This window comes from Carettochelys insculpta, chromosome 6, assembly GCF_033958435.1.
Source record: "Carettochelys insculpta isolate YL-2023 chromosome 6, ASM3395843v1, whole genome shotgun sequence".
Lineage (NCBI taxonomy): Eukaryota > Metazoa > Chordata > Testudines > Carettochelyidae > Carettochelys > Carettochelys insculpta.
In genome coordinates, this window is record NC_134142.1 from 122,058,588 (window position 1) to 122,075,746 (window position 17,159).

The 17,159-nt window shown below is 57.3% G+C and overlaps 1 protein-coding gene across 1 annotated transcript; it reads right to left on the reverse strand.

The window, feature by feature from the left end:
- Positions 1-233: 233 nt before the first annotated feature.
- On the reverse strand, positions 234-12,978 carry LOC142014907 (uncharacterized). The gene is made up of 5 exons (XM_074998172.1): positions 12,923-12,978; positions 7,662-9,040; positions 5,524-5,650; positions 4,135-4,248; positions 234-3,666 (listed from the first exon to the last, which is right to left on the reverse strand). The coding sequence occupies exons 2-5, from the start codon at positions 8,874-8,876 to the stop codon at positions 1,058-1,060; spliced, it is 4,065 nt and encodes a 1,354-aa protein (XP_074854273.1). The 5' UTR covers positions 8,877-9,040; positions 12,923-12,978; the 3' UTR covers positions 234-1,057.
- Positions 12,979-17,159: the final 4,181 nt, after the last annotated feature.

Here is a 17,159-nt window from a genome sequence, read left to right on the forward strand (position 1 = left end):
AGTCCCCCAACTCTGGGGGCGCACGGCAACCCCTCGCATCCATTTCACCCTCAAGCCTCAACCGGGGCTCAGCGTATGCAGGCGTGAGGCTATGTTTGCTTTGCTTGTAACACGGCTTCCCCTCCTCTCTCCCCGCCTTTATCAGGGCCCCGCCCCTGAAAGCTCCCAAACGCCCTTTGGAAACTCATGAGATTTAATACAAATAAATTAGTAGGCATCCTTCAGTCTGCACAGACTATGGATCGCGCCCTTTATAGTTTCCATTGAGGACTTCATTTACAGCATCTACTGTGACTATGAAGACCCACACGAGAGTGACAGTCCTTGCTGCATCTCTTGCAGATGTGGTGGGTGTCTGGCAAGTCCTTAGTGTGCTTTCTGTGCGCTCGCTTCTCCTCTGCTAGCTGTCTGATCCTCATCTCGCCCTTCTGAAGGCCCTTGTGTAGCCCCTGCCTCCATCTGCTGCGGTCGTCTGCTAGATCTTCCCAGTTGTCCAGCTCGCTGTCTACCTCGCTGAGGTCTCTCTTGCAGACAAATAAATTAGCCCGGAGGGATTCGCCCTTTGGCATCGGCGCTAAGAGGGGTTGAGCGTTCCTGATTTTTCTCCCGTCGCCGGGGCTAGGCACAGATATTCTTTTCTATCTTGAACACAGAGCGGAGGGTTTTGAAGAGATGCTCTACGGCTCAGGAGACCTGGGTCTGCCCCCCGCATTCCACGCAGAGGGAGAGGCCCAAGGGTTCTTTTAGACCCCCTCCGTTCAGAGTCCAATTGGAAAGTTTAAAATTCATCAGCGTCGCCTGCCGTTGCCAGCTGAGATTTCAGCCCCTCCGCAGGCAGGGATAAGGTACCGGCAGGCGCAAGTGGCAGCCGCTCGCCCCGCAGTGGGGGAGATGCCCGGCCGTGTCAGCCCTGCCTGCCCATTGCTTTCTGTCCGCGCTGCGAGCACATCTCTGCTCAGCCCGGCTCCTGCGAACCTGCCGCAGCGCAGGGCTCAGGCATTGCTGTCTTCTGGCACATTGATGGGGTTCCACACATCCACCCAAGCCAGCCCCTGCCCTACTGTGCAGTGTGGGGGCTCCCACGGGAGCCATTCCTGCCCCTGGCGCGCAGCGACATGAGAGGTCCCCCCTGAAGTCTGCGTTCCCCAGGGCCTGACTTGCGTCTGGGGCTAGATCTGCCCTGCCCTGTGGCCAATGCATGTTTGTATCTGGCTCTCCCCTTCCCCGTGGCTAGGGTGTGTTTAGGGTCAGGTCTCCTCTTCCCTGTAGCCTGCAGCTGTTTGGGGTTACTTCTTCCCTTCCCCTGGGCCAGTGCAGGTTTGGGGTCCCCTGTCCCCTTTCCTGTGGCCAGCACGTGGTTGGGGTCAGCTTTCCCCTCCCCTGTGGCCTGCAGCTGCTTGGGATCAGCCCTCCCTGTCCCCAGGGCCAGTGTGTGGTTGGCATCTGGTTTACCCTTCCCTGGGGCCTGAAGCTGTTTGGGGTCAGCTCTCTCATTCCCTACGGTCAGTGCACTTTGGGGGTCCACTTTCCCCTTTCCCCTGGCCAGCGTGTGGTTGGGCTCCACTGTCTCCTTCCCTGTGGCCAGCACAGGGTTGCGCTCAGCTTGCCTCTTCCCTGTGGTCAGCGTGTGGTTAGGCTCAGCTCGCCCCTTCCCCGTGGCCTGCACGTGGTTGGGGTCAGCTTGCCCGTTCCCCGAGTCCAGCGGGTGGTTGGAGGCCACTGTCCCCATCTCCACCGCTGCTGGGTGTTTCATGGCTGCTTTGCCCTTCCCAGCCCCCTGGGCCTCTTTCAGAGCCGCTCCCCCCTCCTGCATGGCTGGCGCATCCTGCCCCGACGCTCTCCCCTCCCCAACCCCTGGCCTGGCTTTGGGAGCAGCTCTCCCCTCTCTTGCACCCAGCCTGTTCCGGGGGGCAGCTCGCGCCTCACGTGGCCCCATGGCGAGGGTCCTCCTTTCCTTCCCTGCAGCCCAGATATCTTTGATGGTCGCCTTCTCCAGGCCCACGGTCAGCGTGTACTTGGGGGCAGCTCTCACCCCTGGGGCCAAAGCAACTTTCGGAGCTGCTCTCTCCTCCCCCGGTGCCGCACCCCCGTTTTGGGGGGCGCCCTCCTTCTCCGGGAAGGGCGTACCCTCCAGGGCTGCTCTCAACTTCTCCACCATCAGCGAGTCTTTGGGGGCCACGCGCCTGTGGGAGGCCAAGCCCTGGGCGGCGGCAGCTCCCGCCTGCCCCGTGGCCGCCCCATGGAGGGTGGCGCTTCCCCGCAGCCCGTTCCCAGGGGCGGCTCTGCTCTGGGCGCCGGGGCCGGCGTGGGTGCGCCGGTGCTTGTTGAGGTGCGAGGTCTGGCTGAAGGCCTTGCCGCACTGGGCGCACTGGTAGGGCCGCTCGCCGGTGTGGATGCGCCGGTGCTGCACCAGGGTGGAGCGGTCGCCGAAGCGCTTGCCGCAGATGTTGCACTCGAAGGGGCGCTCGCCGGTGTGGGTGCGCTGGTGGATGATGAGGTTGGAGCTGTGGTGGAAGCTCTTGCCGCACTCGAAGCAGGAGAAGGACTTCTGGCCCCGGTGGATCTTGCTGTGGGTCAGGAGGTTGGAGCTCTGGCTGAAGGCCTTGCCGCAGTCGGCGCACTGGTAGGGCCGCTCCCCGGTGTGCGTGCGCTGGTGCACGATCAGGTTGGACTGCAGCCGAAAGCGCTTCTCGCACACCGGGCAGGTGAAGGGCTTCTGCCCCGTGTGGATGCGCTGGTGCCGCAGCAGGTCCGAGCTCTGCCGGAAGGCCTGGCCGCACTGGGCACACTGGTTGCACTTCTCCGAGGGGGACAGGCTCTTGCTGGGAGAGGGAGCCCCGGCCGCTGCTTCCTTGCGGCCGGACTGAGGCAGGGCTGGCCGGTGTGGTGGCTGGGTAGGAGGCGGCTGTGTGCTGGGCACAGGAGCGGGCGGCTGTACCCTGCTCAGGACAGGGGGCGGCTGTGCTATGGGCATGAGTGGAGGCGGCTGTACCCTGCTCAGGACAGGTGGTAGCTCTTCCGTGGGCATGGGAGGGGGCGGCTGTACCCTGCTCAGGGCAGGAGGCGACTGTTTCTTGGGTGTGGCAGGGGGCGGCTGTACTCTGCTCAGGACAGGAGGTGGCTGTGCCATGGGCATGGGTGGGGGCAGCTGTACCCTGCTCAGGGCGGGAGGTGGCTGTGCCGTGGGCTTGGCAGGGGGCGGCTGTACCCTGCTCAGGACAGGAGGTGGCTGTGCCGTGGGCTTGGCAGGGGGCGGCTGTGCCGTGGGCATGAGTGGGGGCGGCTGTGCCCTGCTCAGGGCAGGAGGTGGCTGTGCCATGGGCATGGGTGGGGGTCTCCGTACCCTGCTCAGGACAGGAGGCAGCTGTGCCGTGGGCGTGGGTGGGAGCGGCTGTTCCTTGGACCCGGGATGGGGCGGCTGTTTTCTGCCTACGGAAGGAGGCGTCTGTATCCTGTGCACAGGACAGGTAGGGAGCTGCTGTTTCCCACCCCACAGGTGGGCTGCTGGCTTTACACTCGAAGAAGGTTTCTTCCTCTCCCGGCCTGGGCTCTGTGGCGCTCTCCTCTTGGGCCGTCTGGATGAGGCCTTTAGCATCAGCGCTGCCCTGAGAGGTGCTGCTCTCTGCTTGGGGCGCAGCCTGGACGTGTGCCGCGCCCTGCCAGAGCCTGCAGGGACCGAGAGAGACACGGCGCGTGAGCCGGGCTGCAGGGACCCACCAGAGAGCAATTGCGTGCAAACGTTTGAGCTTTTGGGAAGTGGAACGTTCCCCTGTGTGAAACAAAAGGTGCTCCCTGGCATTCCTGGCTAGTTTCTGAGTTCTTCCAGGCTCCTAGTTCAGAAACCCACCGGCCAGGGATTGCGCTGTTGCCCCCAGTTCACAGCTGGGAACTGACCTGCAGAGGGACTAAGTGACTTGCCCAGTGTCACACAGGGAGTCTGTGGCAGAGCTCAAAACAGGACAGAGCCTGTCTTGGGGAACCAGGACATTGTGGATCTGCCTTCCCCATGGCTCAGTGGAGCTGGCGGGGGGGCTGCAGGAGCTCCACCCGCCCCACAACTGGGGGCGTTGCCCTGGGAGCTTGTGGCTGGGATCCCAGGCTTTTATTTTCTGAGTTGGCTGCTTCACCCATCACCTGTTGGGACGTCCCTCTGGGTCTGCTGCTCCTGAGGGGCCAGGGGATCTGGGCTGCATGGTTCCTCCCCTCGCTCCAGCTGCGAGATCAGGGCCGGTTTGCGAACTGGGAAACCTGCCCACACCAAGGAGGAAAGAAGCCATCAGGGCACGTTCAGGCGGCCCCCAGGCCTGGTACAAAGGCCCCTCTCGACTCAGGAGGGGGCCACAGGGAAGCGGGGTGAGCCGGGGGAGGAAGGGCAGGCGCAGGGTAACTCTGAACCCGCAAGAGCAGACAACAGCTCTCTGTGTCGGAGCAGGAATCCGCCCCAGCTCACCAGCAGGACCGTCCCTGCAGTGCTGCAGGGCCTGGGGCAACCTGCCTCTTCCTGTCCCCTCCCCCACATACTGCTCCCATCCCCTCCCCCCAAGCCTCACAGCCTGGGGGGAGCTAGCAGGGGGCCTGAGGCCAGCTGCAGGGGTCAGGCCCCCTCCTGCATTCACGGCAGTGGCAGGAAGCTGAGTGACCCTGCCCCCGCCCACAGCACTGCCCCCAAACTCATCCGTGTGTCCCCAGAAGGGGTGGGGCCAATGGCAGAGAGGGCGGAGCTTGGGGCAGTCAGCCCTGGCCCCTCCCTCACGCTCTCTGAGCTGCCTGCAGAGAAGCCCACAGCAGGGTCTGAAACTTTAGCTGCGGTGGTGGCCGGGCTTCGGGGGTGTTCATTGAAATAAATCCTATTTCCATAAAAAAAGATGTTTGACGGGAAAGTCTGTAGCAGATGTAGCTGGGGATAAGGGGGAGTAATTACACAGGTCCCGTCTCTGCTCCTCCCTCAGAACAAGAGGGGAGGGCTAGCTCAGTGGTTTGAGCATTGGCCTGCTAAACCCAGGGCTGTGAGTTCAATCTTTGGGGGGGGGGGGGGGTCATTTAGGAGTCTGGGGCAAACAGATTTAAGGCAAAAGAGGGGAGGGCGCTTGGTCCTGCTAAGAGGACTGGACTTAATGATCTCCCAAGGTCCCTTCCAGCTCTATGGGATGTGTATCTCCATTTATTTCTATTTAGGTGCAGGGAACCCCAGCATCACCCCCCCATGGGGAACACCCTGGGACTGGGAACAGCAGAGAGGCCTGGCTGAAAGTTTTCCATCAGAGCAATGTAACTTTTGGTGCAAACTGCAGAGAGGTTAGAAGCCTAGAAGTGGCGCTTTTGCGCTGCACAGGAAGGGGTGAACTGCCCCTCAAGCAACATACCATTCAGAGTTGGGGGGGGGTCTGCCCCCCTGCGGCCCCACCCCCAGGTGGCCCACAGTTAACGAAATGGAATTCCGTGGATGAAAAGACTGACGCGTTCTGGGCAGTTCACCCAGAGCTCCCGCCACAGGCAGGAAGTCCGAGTAATGACCCAGCTCACCCAGCGCGCTGATGCTCCGGTAATTCTCATACATAGTCTCCCGATAAAGCTGCTTCTCATCCTCGTCCAACAGCACCCACTCGGCCTCGGCCAGAGTCACAGCCACATCCGAGAACTGCACCGGCACCTGCAACCACAAACGCCTCCTCCTCAGCCCAGGCCGCCAGGGCTTGTGCCAGGGACCGGTCCTCCCCTAAGTCCTCCTGCCATCCCTCGCCCTGGCGGCTGTTCCAGGGCCAGTCCCTGAAGTCAGGGGAACCAGGCACAGAAGTAGGCTGGCACCAAGTGCGGAGGAAACAGGACCGACAGAATTAAGGTGTGCATGGAAGGGTGAGGGGGCTGCTGATGCAGGGGGACAAAAAAGGGGAGCTGCCCCAGGGCCCAGTAATTCCAAAAGGGCCCAGGGCTCCCAGCTGCTGCTACCTCACTAGGCTCTTCAAATTGCCGCCAGAACCCCAGGCAGTGTGCACCAGCAGTGCTGAAAGGCTGGCTGGGGAAGGCTAACCCCCTGCGCTGTCCCAACAAAGTCTGTTCTGCCCGGGGTGATGGTCAGAATCCCGACAGTGGTTCTGGTCCACTACTGGATGGAAATGGTGAACGTCTCAATAATCACGTCAAAAAAGATGGAAGCATTCAGTAAATATTTCTGTTCTGTACTGGGAAAAGAAAAGCAGAGGATTTAGTCTCAGCACACCATTATGATAACACTCCTTCTCGGTTCCCTTTGTGTTTCTGGAGGGCATTAAACAGAAGCCACTAAAGTCAGATATTTGTAAATCAGCAGGCCTGGATAATCTGCAACCAAGAGTTTTAAAAGAGTGGGCCGAGGAGCTCCCTGGAACATTAGTTTTGCTATTCAATAAGTCTTGGACCACTGAGGAAATACCAGAAAACTGGAAGAAAGTTAAGGTGCCAATTTATAAAAGAGATAAATGGATTGACCTGAGTAATTATTGGCATATCAGCCTGACCTCAGTTCAAGGTAACAGGGAGGTCATTACAGGACTCGATTTATAAATACTTAGAGCAGGGTAATGTAATTAATGGCAAGAAACATGAGTTTATGGAAAATAGAACTGGTCAAACTATCTTGTCTTTTGTTTTAAGAGATTACAGGTTTGACCAACAAAGGTAATAATGTTGATGTAGCCTGCTTAGACTTCTGTAAAGCTTTACATTTAGTACCGCACAACATTTTGATTAAAAAAACAGAACATTATCAAATTAACATGTTTCCCTATTCAAATGGATTAAAAACTGACTAACTGCTAGGTCTCAAAATAAAACTGTAGATGGAGAAGCAGCAGCCAGCAGGTGTGTTTTCAGTGGGGACCAGAGGATTTGGCTTCTAGGTTTTTATCAGTGACCTGGGAAAAAAAAACAAAACAACTATCCTCAATAGTGAAGTTTTCAGCTAACCAAAAACTGTGGGGGTGGTAATAACGAAGAGGATAGGTCACTGAGACAGAGCGATCCAGTGCCGGTGCTCACAATTCAAGAAGGATGTCAAGAAATTGGAGTGGATGCAGAGAGGTCCATGACATGGATTGAAGGAACACCAAACCGGTTGTACAGCGTCAGACTCCAGGAGCTCAATCTAAGTTATCTTAACAAAGAGACAGTTAAGGGGCAACTACTCCAGGAGATCGTTTTGGGGCAGCATTATACTTTCTGCTCTCCCTCAGGGCACCTTAGGACATTTCTGAGATGCCACCTGTGGGGAATTCACTCTGGCAGGACCCTCCACTTAACAGCAGTGGCAGCTCTCGTGGGCTCAGAACTGTCCCGTTGGTCCTTCTAAGTTGACAGGAGCCCACAAGTTCTCAGATGCCCACAGGTGGCCTCCGATTTGGAGCACAACTTCAGCTGTCCACCTGAGAGAGGTGTGGAGCCTGGTTTCAGGGTGGGGGGAAAAGGATGTGCTAAAAATAACACAGCTGTGCAACATCTCAACCACCTGGGCCCGGCTGTCTTGTGTTGAGCACCCAAAGTCTGAAGCACCCGAACTCCACGGAGATTCCTGAGCACGACTTTAGAGGCACAGACACCCCCATTCTTGATCCCTTGTGGGTTCTGCGGTTCATCTCCCCTTCCCACCCCAGTCCCTTACGGATAGAACCCGAGTTAAACTCTCTCACCTGCAGCTCCGCCTGGAACTCCTCAACCAGGGCCACCACCTGGGCACAGGTCTCAGGGCCACGTTCCCAGACCCAGCTCTGCATTTCCTCCGGCAGGATGGTCAGGAACTGCTCCAGGATCAGCAGCTCCAGGATCTGCTCCTTGGTGCGGCTCTGCGGCTCCAGCCAGCGAAGGCAGAGCTCCCGGAGGCGGCCGTAAGCCTCTCGGGGCCCCTCGGCCTCTTGGTAGCGGAACTGCCGGAAGCGCCGACGCCGTGTCTCCGGGCTGAGGCCGTAGCGACGCAGGATGGTCGCCTTCACCTTCCCATAGTCACTGGTCTCGGTGACATCCAGGCTGCCAAAGGCCAGCTGGGCTTTCCCAGTGAGGTTCGGCTCCAGTCGGGCAGCCCACTCCCTTCTCGGCCACTGGCAGGCCTCAGCCACCTGCTCATAGGTGGCCAGATAGGCCTCAATATCATCCTCCGGTGCCAGCTGGGGTGGCTGCAGAGGTCCCCGTGGCGGTGCTGGAGCTGAATTAACCTCCCTGTCAGACAGCTGCTCCTCCTTGCACGGGGCCGTCGCCTCCCTGGGCTGCATCCCAGCCTGGTCCAGGCCCCTGGGGGACTCGCTGCCCTCCTGGGAGACGGGGATTTCACACCCGTGTGCACAAGTGGGTGCTGGCCCAGCCATGGGAGCAGGAGGCTCTTCTGGCAACAGCTCCTCTCGAGGCAACGCTGGTTCCCGCTGTTGGTCGCTCTGGTGCTGCTCTGGGCCTGTCGGGGGCTCGCCGCCCCCCTGGGACGCCGGCTCTCCCTGCCCGAGGGCGCTGGCCGGAGCTGGCCCCACCTCCGGGAGGGGGCTCAGGGCCTGCAGCACCTCCTGCCAGGCGTCCTCCCAGTGCTGCAGCATCTCCTTCTGGGACACGTACCGGGCCTGCTGAGGCGCCACCCACCTGAGCAGCTCCCCGATGGTGCCGGACTGCACCACCACGGGCAGCGCGCCCGACCGCTCCACTCCCGCCTCGGGATCAGGCTCGGGCCCGGCCGAGTTCGGCTGCTCCGGCAGCTCAGCAGGGAGCACCGACTGCTCCAGCTGGATCTGCAACTGCACGTCCAGGGCCCCCTCGGGCCCCGGCCCCGCAGCCATTGCGGCTGCCCCAGGCGGTCCCTGTCCCAGCAGGGACCGAGCCCAGGCCCCAGGTCTTCCAGGCTCATTCGCGCCCCTGGCAGGAAGCATCCAGCCCCCGGCTTCGGACCCCACTGCCCCGTTTCTGACACCGCCCAAGCCAGGTTGGGGGGATGCGGCTCAAGGGCCCAGACGTACGAACTGTCCAGCAGCTCCAGAGCCGCCTCCTGCAGCCGGCGACGCTGCTCTCTGGGACAGGCCGTCTCCCGCAGCTCCTGTGGGGGCGAACACGCAGACAGTGAGGGGCAGCCCTATGGTACTGAGGACCGGAGTGCTCAGCTCCCCCACTCAGAACCACAAGAGCCGAGCGCTGCCTGGGCTCGTGCCTCAGGTTTGCTGACCCGCCTGTTCTCCTAGCGCGGACACCCCCTTCCTTGCTGGAAAAGCCCCGTGGACTCCCAGCCAGCCGGAGACCCCCTCCCCCTCTTCGAGAGCCGGCCCAGAGGCAGGAGGGAGCAATTAGGGGCATGAACTTGGGACGTAGGAGAACTGCATTCAGCTCCCTGCGCCGTCACGCTCTCTGGGCTGTCCCTCGGGCAGCGTCTGCCTCGGTGGGGTTAGTGAGGGTGGATACACCAGCAGCACGTGGTGGTGGGGGCTGCCGTGAGGCTGGCGTAAAAGCGCTAGCACTCGGACAGCTTATTTGGTGTCTGGTACAAGCTCTCCGAGGACGACTGTGTCTCCACTAGAGTATTTGCTGTCGTAGGGTAACGCGCGCACCTGGGTGTGGGTCACTCCCCTCTGGAGCAGCACTCGACCACTTACAGAACAAGTTTCCTCTGTAGCCTTGGCCGAGAGCCAGCCAGCTCTTAGCGGCTCCTTCACTAAGCTCCAAAGGTCCCAGGTTCGAACCTGCCTGTAGGCAGTTGCAAGAGCTCTTCAGTAACATTATCACATACTGTCCTTGCCCCCCAAGCTCTGAAAGGCAGAGCAGGCCTCAATAGTGCTGTGCCTCAGTTTCCCCTCCTGTACCAGGAGACCCTAGCACTGTCCTGGCTCACAGGATGCGGGAAGATAACTGCAGGAGGGGCTGTGGGATGCTCGTACGCGACAGTAACAGCCAGGGAGTGTATTTTGGCCTCACTGACCTGGGAGCGAGTGAAAGTTCCCAACGCCAGCAGAACTTGCCAGGTTTGGATATTGGGCCTACTGGTGGACAATATAATGATGTAATGGACTATTCCACCCATCCTTCCCCTCCTGGAGTCTGTGGTAGAGTGTGCATACCCCACCCAGGGCAAGAAAGGGTTAACCCAACAGTGTGGGTGGAGGAAGTCCCACCCCCTCAGGCCACCCTGGGCACTGTGGTATAAAAGGGAGCAGCCCAGTTCATTCTTGGCTGACCTCGGGAGAGGAAGGAGGTCTATTACCAACAGAATCTCAGGGACGGACCTGATGGATCCCAGCTTCAGGAGGGCTGTGTCTACACTTGTCAAAATGGCCAGCTTGATGAATGCTAATGAGGCACTGAAATGCATATTCAGTGCCTCATTAGCATGCCGCTTCAAAATTGCCGCCTTTCACTCCCATACGGCTCGGCTACACATGGGTCCCCTTAAGGGGATTTCGATGTTGGCGGGGTTCTTTCACAAAGGACCCACGTGTAGCCGAGCCGCCCGGGAGCAAAACGCGGCAGTTTTGAAGCGCTGTGGCTGGCAGCATGCTTATGAGGCACTGAATATGCATTCCAGCGCCTCATTAGTATTCGTCGAGCTGGCCGTTTCCAAGTTTTTGATAAGTGTAGACACAGCCGAGATGAGGTAGGAAGTGGCTCTGGGGGTGGAGTGAGGGCCATTTCCTGCCTGTGAAGCCCAACTGACTGGGTCACGGCCACAGTCTGCCAGCAGGGTCCAGGCCCAGGCCCTCCATCCCACCTGGTGGCCCCTGACTGTGGCTATCAAGCTAAACAGCCAGCGTGGGTCTACATGTGGGTTTGAAAGATGCTAATAAAGGTGCTGCAATGAATATGCAGTGCCTCATTAGCATAATAGTGGCCAGGGCGATTCAAAAGTGCGGCTTTTTGAATCCCGTGGAGACGGGACCTTCCAAAAGGACCCCCCAAGGGCTTTCGAAAACTGGGGGGTGGGGGGGGTGTCCTTTTGGAAGGTCCTGTTGCCACGGGCAGCGCACGATTCAAAAAGCCACACTCCTGAATCGCCGCGGCTGCCATTATGCAAATGAGGTGCTGCATATTCACTGAAGTGCCTCATTAGCATCTTTCGAACCTGCTCATTAACATGCCCCTTTCGAAAGGAAGGGGCACACGTAGACACAGGGCCCAGGACTCCAGGACAGCTGCACTCGCTAGCCAGTAGGTGATGCAGCCTTGCAGCTGAACTCAGCCGTATTGCCCCCGAGGATTGGGCAAGGAACTCAAGCTGCCCTATTGGCCCCAGCCTGCAAGCTGTGCTGTCCTCAGCCTGAGGGCCATCGAGGGGACTGTAACCACACTTCCACCAGCCCAAGAGGGAGAGGAGGGTGGGCACATGTGACAGGAGGAACTTAAAAACAAGACTCTGGGGCAGGCCTCCCTGTCAGCTGTGCAGCTGGGTGGCTGCCCAGGAGAAATTCAGGTACCCCCAGCTGATTAACAGAGTGCCCACAGCCAGCACTATGGATTCCTGTGGTAGTGCACATCTACAGATGCCTTGATGCACCGAAGAAAATTTATTCCACACACAGATGGAAAAAGACGGAATAATGCCACCTGTTCTAGCTAAATCCCAGCCCCAGTCTGGGGTGTGAGATGCTTCCCTACCTCCCTATGTTTTCTCTTCCCTAACCTGCTTCTTTTACTCCCAGTTTAGCGAGGGTCAACTTGGGTTTGTTAAATGGCCCCAGAGGGGTAGTCATCAGTCTGTAGTACCACAAAAAAAAATCATGTGGCTTTAAGTGCGAGTAAATGTGTTAATTAGGTAATAAGCTCATCTGATATGCATCTTACTCACGAAAGCTTAAGCAGCATTTCATCAGATGAGCTCCCTACCTAATTAATACATTTGTTCATTGTTCAGGCACTACCAGACTGCATGCGTGTTAAGTTTGCTAAGTCTTGGTGGGAATGATGGGGCCAGGCAAGGGGCCAGCTGTGTTCCCCCCCCCCCCCCCAACCGTGAAACTGCAAGTGAAAGTCATGGAGGGCAAGGATGGCTGTTCTCTCCTGTAGGTGGCTGACTTGGTCTGGTTCAGTAACAAACCAAAACTTCATTAATAGTTCCCACCCTTCTCTCTCAGCTTTCTCTTCCCCCACACCACCATTACCACTCTCCCATGAGGAGCAGGGGCCTTTTCAAAAAGGCCATTTTTAGTGGCTATACTAAAACCCCTATTGGTGCTTTACCTCTCAAACCTTGACCTGGTTTTAATGTTTTGTGCCTTTAAAGGAGGCGTTAGAAGAAAGTTTAACCTTGTTCGCCCTTGTCAGAGGCCAGGGAACCCCTGAGCCTGGTTTTGAAATATCTAATGCTGGGCACCCTTGATTCCAAGTCCCTCTATTCCAGGAAATTCATGCACCAGAACTCCTACCCCCTCGGAGGGGGGGGGGGGCACACCTGCTAGCTCCCTGTCACTCACTGCCTGTCTTGCACGCACGTGTGCTCTTTCCCTGTCACACGCCCGCCCACTGGCCTGCTCCCTGCCTGTCAGTCACACCCTGGTCTGCTCTCTTGCCCTGCGCGTGCTTTCCCTAGGTCCCCCTTTCCGCCCCCCCACCCCCGTCTGTGTTGTTCCACGGAGCCAGGGAAAAAACCAACAGATCTTCCCACGAGGTCATGTTAAAGAAGCCGAGCGCGTCCCCCGCTCCCCCGGCAGTCCCAGATCGGGGCCTTAAGGAACCGCCCAGGATGCTGGGGGCTGGCGCCAGCACCCCTCCCCCACGCCTTGTCACTTTCACCGCCACGTGTGGTCGCTGCCCGGCCGGCACCCCGGGGCTCTCCGCCTGCCGAGCGCAGCTGCCGCGGGGCGGGGCGGGGCCGGGCCGGGCCGAGCCGAGCCGGGAAGGGGAGGGGCCGGCTGGGAGCCGAGGACGCTTTCAGCTCCCGGACAATGACAGAGCCAGAGCCGGAGCCGCGGGCTGGGAAGAAGGGGCCCGGGCTTACCTGGGCGGGGGAGTCCCCGTGAGAACGGCTCTGCCCGGCTCTAGCTCAGCCACGAGTTATTGAGCCGGATGGGGGAGGGGGACTTTTCCCGTCATGCAACTGCGGCTCCTCCCCCCCATGACTCTCTTCCTCCCCTTCCCCCCGGCTCTTGGGCAGGGCTGGTTCAGCCGAGATGCAGCCGCTTCTGGGGTGGGGCCAGCCTAGCGGCTGTCTGCAGAGGGAGCGCTCAGCTAGCACTGACCTGCAGCTGCTGCTGGGGTGGGGCCAGCCCGGAGGCTGTTTGCACAGAGCTGGTGCTGAGATGCAGCTGGTTTTGGGCCGGGTAACCCTGGAGGGCTGTTTGCGCAGGGAGCCCTCACCGGGTGCTAAGATACAGCTGCGTTTGGAGTGGGGTCAGCCTGGAGGCTGCTTATACCAGGGAGCCCTCCCCTGGCGCTGAGATGCGGCTGGCTCTGGTGGTGCTTGATGCAGAGTCTTTCAGCGCAGCCAAAGATGCAGGCGCCTGTCACAGAGTTTCCTTTGCCTGGTGCTGAGATGCAGCTGATTCTGAGGTGTGTTGCTAAGATATTTACAGAGGGTCCATCCAGGGTGGGCGGCAGGGGCTGTTAACACGGGGATCCCTAGTCTTCTAACGAGATGGACTCATCTCTGGGATGGGGCCTGACACCTGTTCCCCCAGGGAGGCCTGGTGTGGTGCAACAATGTAGCTGGCTCTAGGGTGGGGAGTGGGAGCTGTTTATGCAGAGATACAGAGGCTGAAGTAGTGATTCAGCCACCTCTGGGGCATTGAGGGGAGCACAGTTCCCTCTGCCCTGGGATCTCCTGGGGTGGGCGCCACTGTTGCATTGACTCCTACGCTTGTGTTTACAGTGGTCGTATGTGAGTGGGATGTACTGGCGATGCATGACCGGGGTGTATCTCCCCCCCTGTCCCACAGTGACAGGCCAGCTCTAAACCTGCTGAGTCGTGACCAGGTCTCCCTGGGGACTGGAGGTTTGAGTGGTGCCAACTGCTCCCAGCCACTGGGGTTAGGAATAAAACCATCCTCATAATATCAGCTGGATAGTGCTGTGGCTGAGCCACTGCTGGCTCAGGACCCAGCACAGACTAAAATCGAGAACCAAGACCCCATGGGTGTAGGAGCTACCTCCGACATCCTGCCCTCTCCCACTGGGTGCTCGCAGGTCCAGGCCAGCACCAGGTGGCTAGTTCAAGTCCCTGGTTCCCCAACACCACAGCTCAATGGCTGTCAGTGTCTCTGGAGCCCTCCTTGCATTGATGGGGTCTCCAGCATCGCAAGAGGTGGGGGCTAACTCACCTGCCCTCATGCCCCCTCCTCAGTGTGAATATTGATGGGTTCTCAGCCCCCCACTGTCTGGCTCTGCCCTACTGCCAGCATATTAGCAGGGTCTCTCCCCAGTGCAGGGGGCTGTGAGTGCTATAAAGGCAGGGTTATGGTAGACCTTAAAGTCAATCGTCGATGTGTCCATTCCAGCGATGCAATTGCGTCGCTGGAATCAATGTATCTATGATCGACGTATCTGACTGCCCTCACTGGGCGGGGAGTTGATGGGAGAAACATGCCCGTCAACCCCCCCGAACTCCTCACGAGATTGAGGAGTTACAGGGCTGACGATCAACCCCGATCATTCGATTTTGCGCGTCCCCCCAAGGGGCACAAAACTGAACCCGGTGGCTCTGCTGGTGAGCGTAGCCGCCCCCTAAGAGAGGCTGCTCCTCGGGGTTAATGTTTAGGAACGCAGAGAATTCTACATCCGGCACCTACTGAATGACAGAGCGCGGTAAGCATGGGGGAAGGACTGTTCTTAGGTTCGACCAGTGATTCCCAGCTTTTTCAGTAACACGACACACTTCAATGAGACGAACCATTCCCCGGCACACCCGCTCTTTTCAGCTGACTCGATTGCTCATGCACATCCCATTTACTACGGTTAGGGCTCTGCTGGAGAGGTTTGCAACACCGTACAGTAAACCCTCAATTTTATGGACCCCGATTTACTGGACTTTGGGAACAATGAACATCCCACCTCCTGTTGCTTCCAAAGCCTTCTGGGGTCTGTAAAGTCATCCCCCCCTCACTAAAAAAAAAAAAATTAAGTCTTAATGCTGGTGCAACCTGGAGACGCCTCCACCTCCTGCACCAGAGCCACCGTGGGTACATGGTGGTAGTTCCTCCAGGCCATGCGGTGGAGCTTCTGGCAGCGCGTGGGGGGGTGCACATCTCCTCCATTGGCAACGGCACTGGTGGGTGGCAGGGTTTTACTTTTTTGTGGGGTGGGGGAGGCTGGGGCTGGGGGAGCCTGGCAGGGGTGGGTGAGTGGTGAACCCTCACATGAGTCCATTATAGTGAGGGCTTACTGCCGTGCATACAAGCTAAACAAGGATCGAATGCATTAATGCTTCAAAGCCACCATGGAATACACAGTCTTGGACAGCGAGCACAGGCGCATTTTGAAAATTTGCTCAGTGCCGTCCTGGGGATGTTGAGTAAGCGAGTAACCACTGACAATTTCAGCAGCCACTCAATGACTCATGGGTAGGGGAGAGAGCGCCAGAAAGAGGCTCCACTCTCCGCCAGCCCATTGGAGGCGGGACGTGGCATTTAAACCACATCCCAGCCCCAACAGTCTCCTGCCCTCCCTCCCCTTTGCCACAGCAGGGAGCGGGGGTGAGCTCACTGCCAGCTTGTTGGAACCAGGAAGCAGCATTTCAGCTGGCAGCCTCCCAGCACAAATGGGATCCTGCAGGGTTGCCATTTCCCTGCACAGCCTCCCGGTGGCCTTGGCGTGGTGTCCTCAATCCCCTCCCACTACCCCCATGCCCTGCAAAGAGCCTAGGTGAGGGGAATTGATGCAATGTTATGGCACACTTGGACAGTTCTCACGGCACACCAGTGTGCCCTGGCACACTGGTTGAAAACCAGAAGGTTAGACCACTGAGTAAGGTGTGGGAAACAATTCAACTTCTGCAGCTCCGTGTGATTCAAAGCCAAGACTACTGCAGAAAAACGAAACTCAGACAATCCTTCGACAGGTCAGAATTCCAATTTATGTATTTATTTATTTTTTTAATTTCACTGGATAAGATCTCCTTCTCTTACAGCTCTTTTTAAAATAATTTTGTTGATTTAAGTTTCCGCTGTTGCACAAGTATATGGGTTTTAATATTTTCCCCTATTTTTATCTGTTGACGTTTTCATAATGGCAAGCAATGGTACGCGTGTGTCTGGAAAAGAGGCAATAATTATGTAATGACAGATTCAGAGATTCAAAAATGAAAGATTTTTATAACCATGAAGACACAAATTGACAATATAAATATCCTAAAACTCCAATAAGTTCTCAAGCAGCATATTTCCTACTCTGCCTGTCTGTAAATTTCAGTTATTAGTAATAGCAAAAACCTGTCATTGAGATTTTTATCTGTACATGTCAGTAAACATTGATTGTTTTTCGTGTGTTTGTGGTGGGGGAGAATTCTCCCAAACCTAACAAAAATCCTCATGGCATGTCAAATCACTGACCTTGAACAGGCAGACACAAAAGTGGATACCTCCAGTCATAAGCCATTCAGATCACAAAGGATTTGGAAAACTACAAAATTACAAGGAAGCTAGATAAAAAATAAAATAAAATAAAATAAAAAGCAGCCACAATATTTGGCTGTAATGATCCAGGGCTCCAACAGCATCTGGATTATAATAGCAGACCAGGCTGACCAACAGTAAATGCTGCAAGCACTCCAAAAGCATGTTTAACCTACCAGAATGTTGCGTACAAGAGAGATCTTTCCGATAAGAATAATCCAGCTTTCAGCAGCAAAAGAATTGCTTCAGACAGAGTGGAGAGAGCTTGGTTGTTTGCCCTTTCAGAATGCTGAGTTGAGCAAAATTCAGAGACCTGGGAACCAGGCAATGAAGAATTAAGGTTTCCCAGATAACCTTAACTGTGCCCCTTTTCCATTGGGCAACTTTGTTTCTTCCTTTGTCCTTTACGAGTGTTGGAATTCCTCTTTCTGCTAAAGTTAACATTGATGTGGAAATCCCCAAACAGATTCTATTTTCCAAGTTGGAGGAAGGACAGAGGAACATTGGGTGCCAATGGAAGTGATACAAGAACGTGCTGAAGGTTGGGACCTGGCCCAGGAGGGGACCTTACCACAGTGGACAATGGTAATCTGTGAGGGGGTGGTGCAGTTTGAGAGGTCCAGCTGCAGT

Coding starts and splice junctions, on each gene's coding strand:
- LOC142014907 (XM_074998172.1), bottom strand. CDS start 8,876: ATGCTTCCTGCCAGGGGCGCGAATGAGCCTGGAAGACCTGGGGCCTGG. Junction 5,651..7,661: donor AGTTCCAGGCGGAGCTGCAG/GTGAGAGAGTTT, acceptor TTGTGGTTGCAG/GTGCCGGTGCAGTTCTCGGA. Junction 4,249..5,523: donor CCGGAGCATCAGCGCGCTGG/GTGAGCTGGGTC, acceptor TGGTGTGGGCAG/GTTTCCCAGTTCGCAAACCG.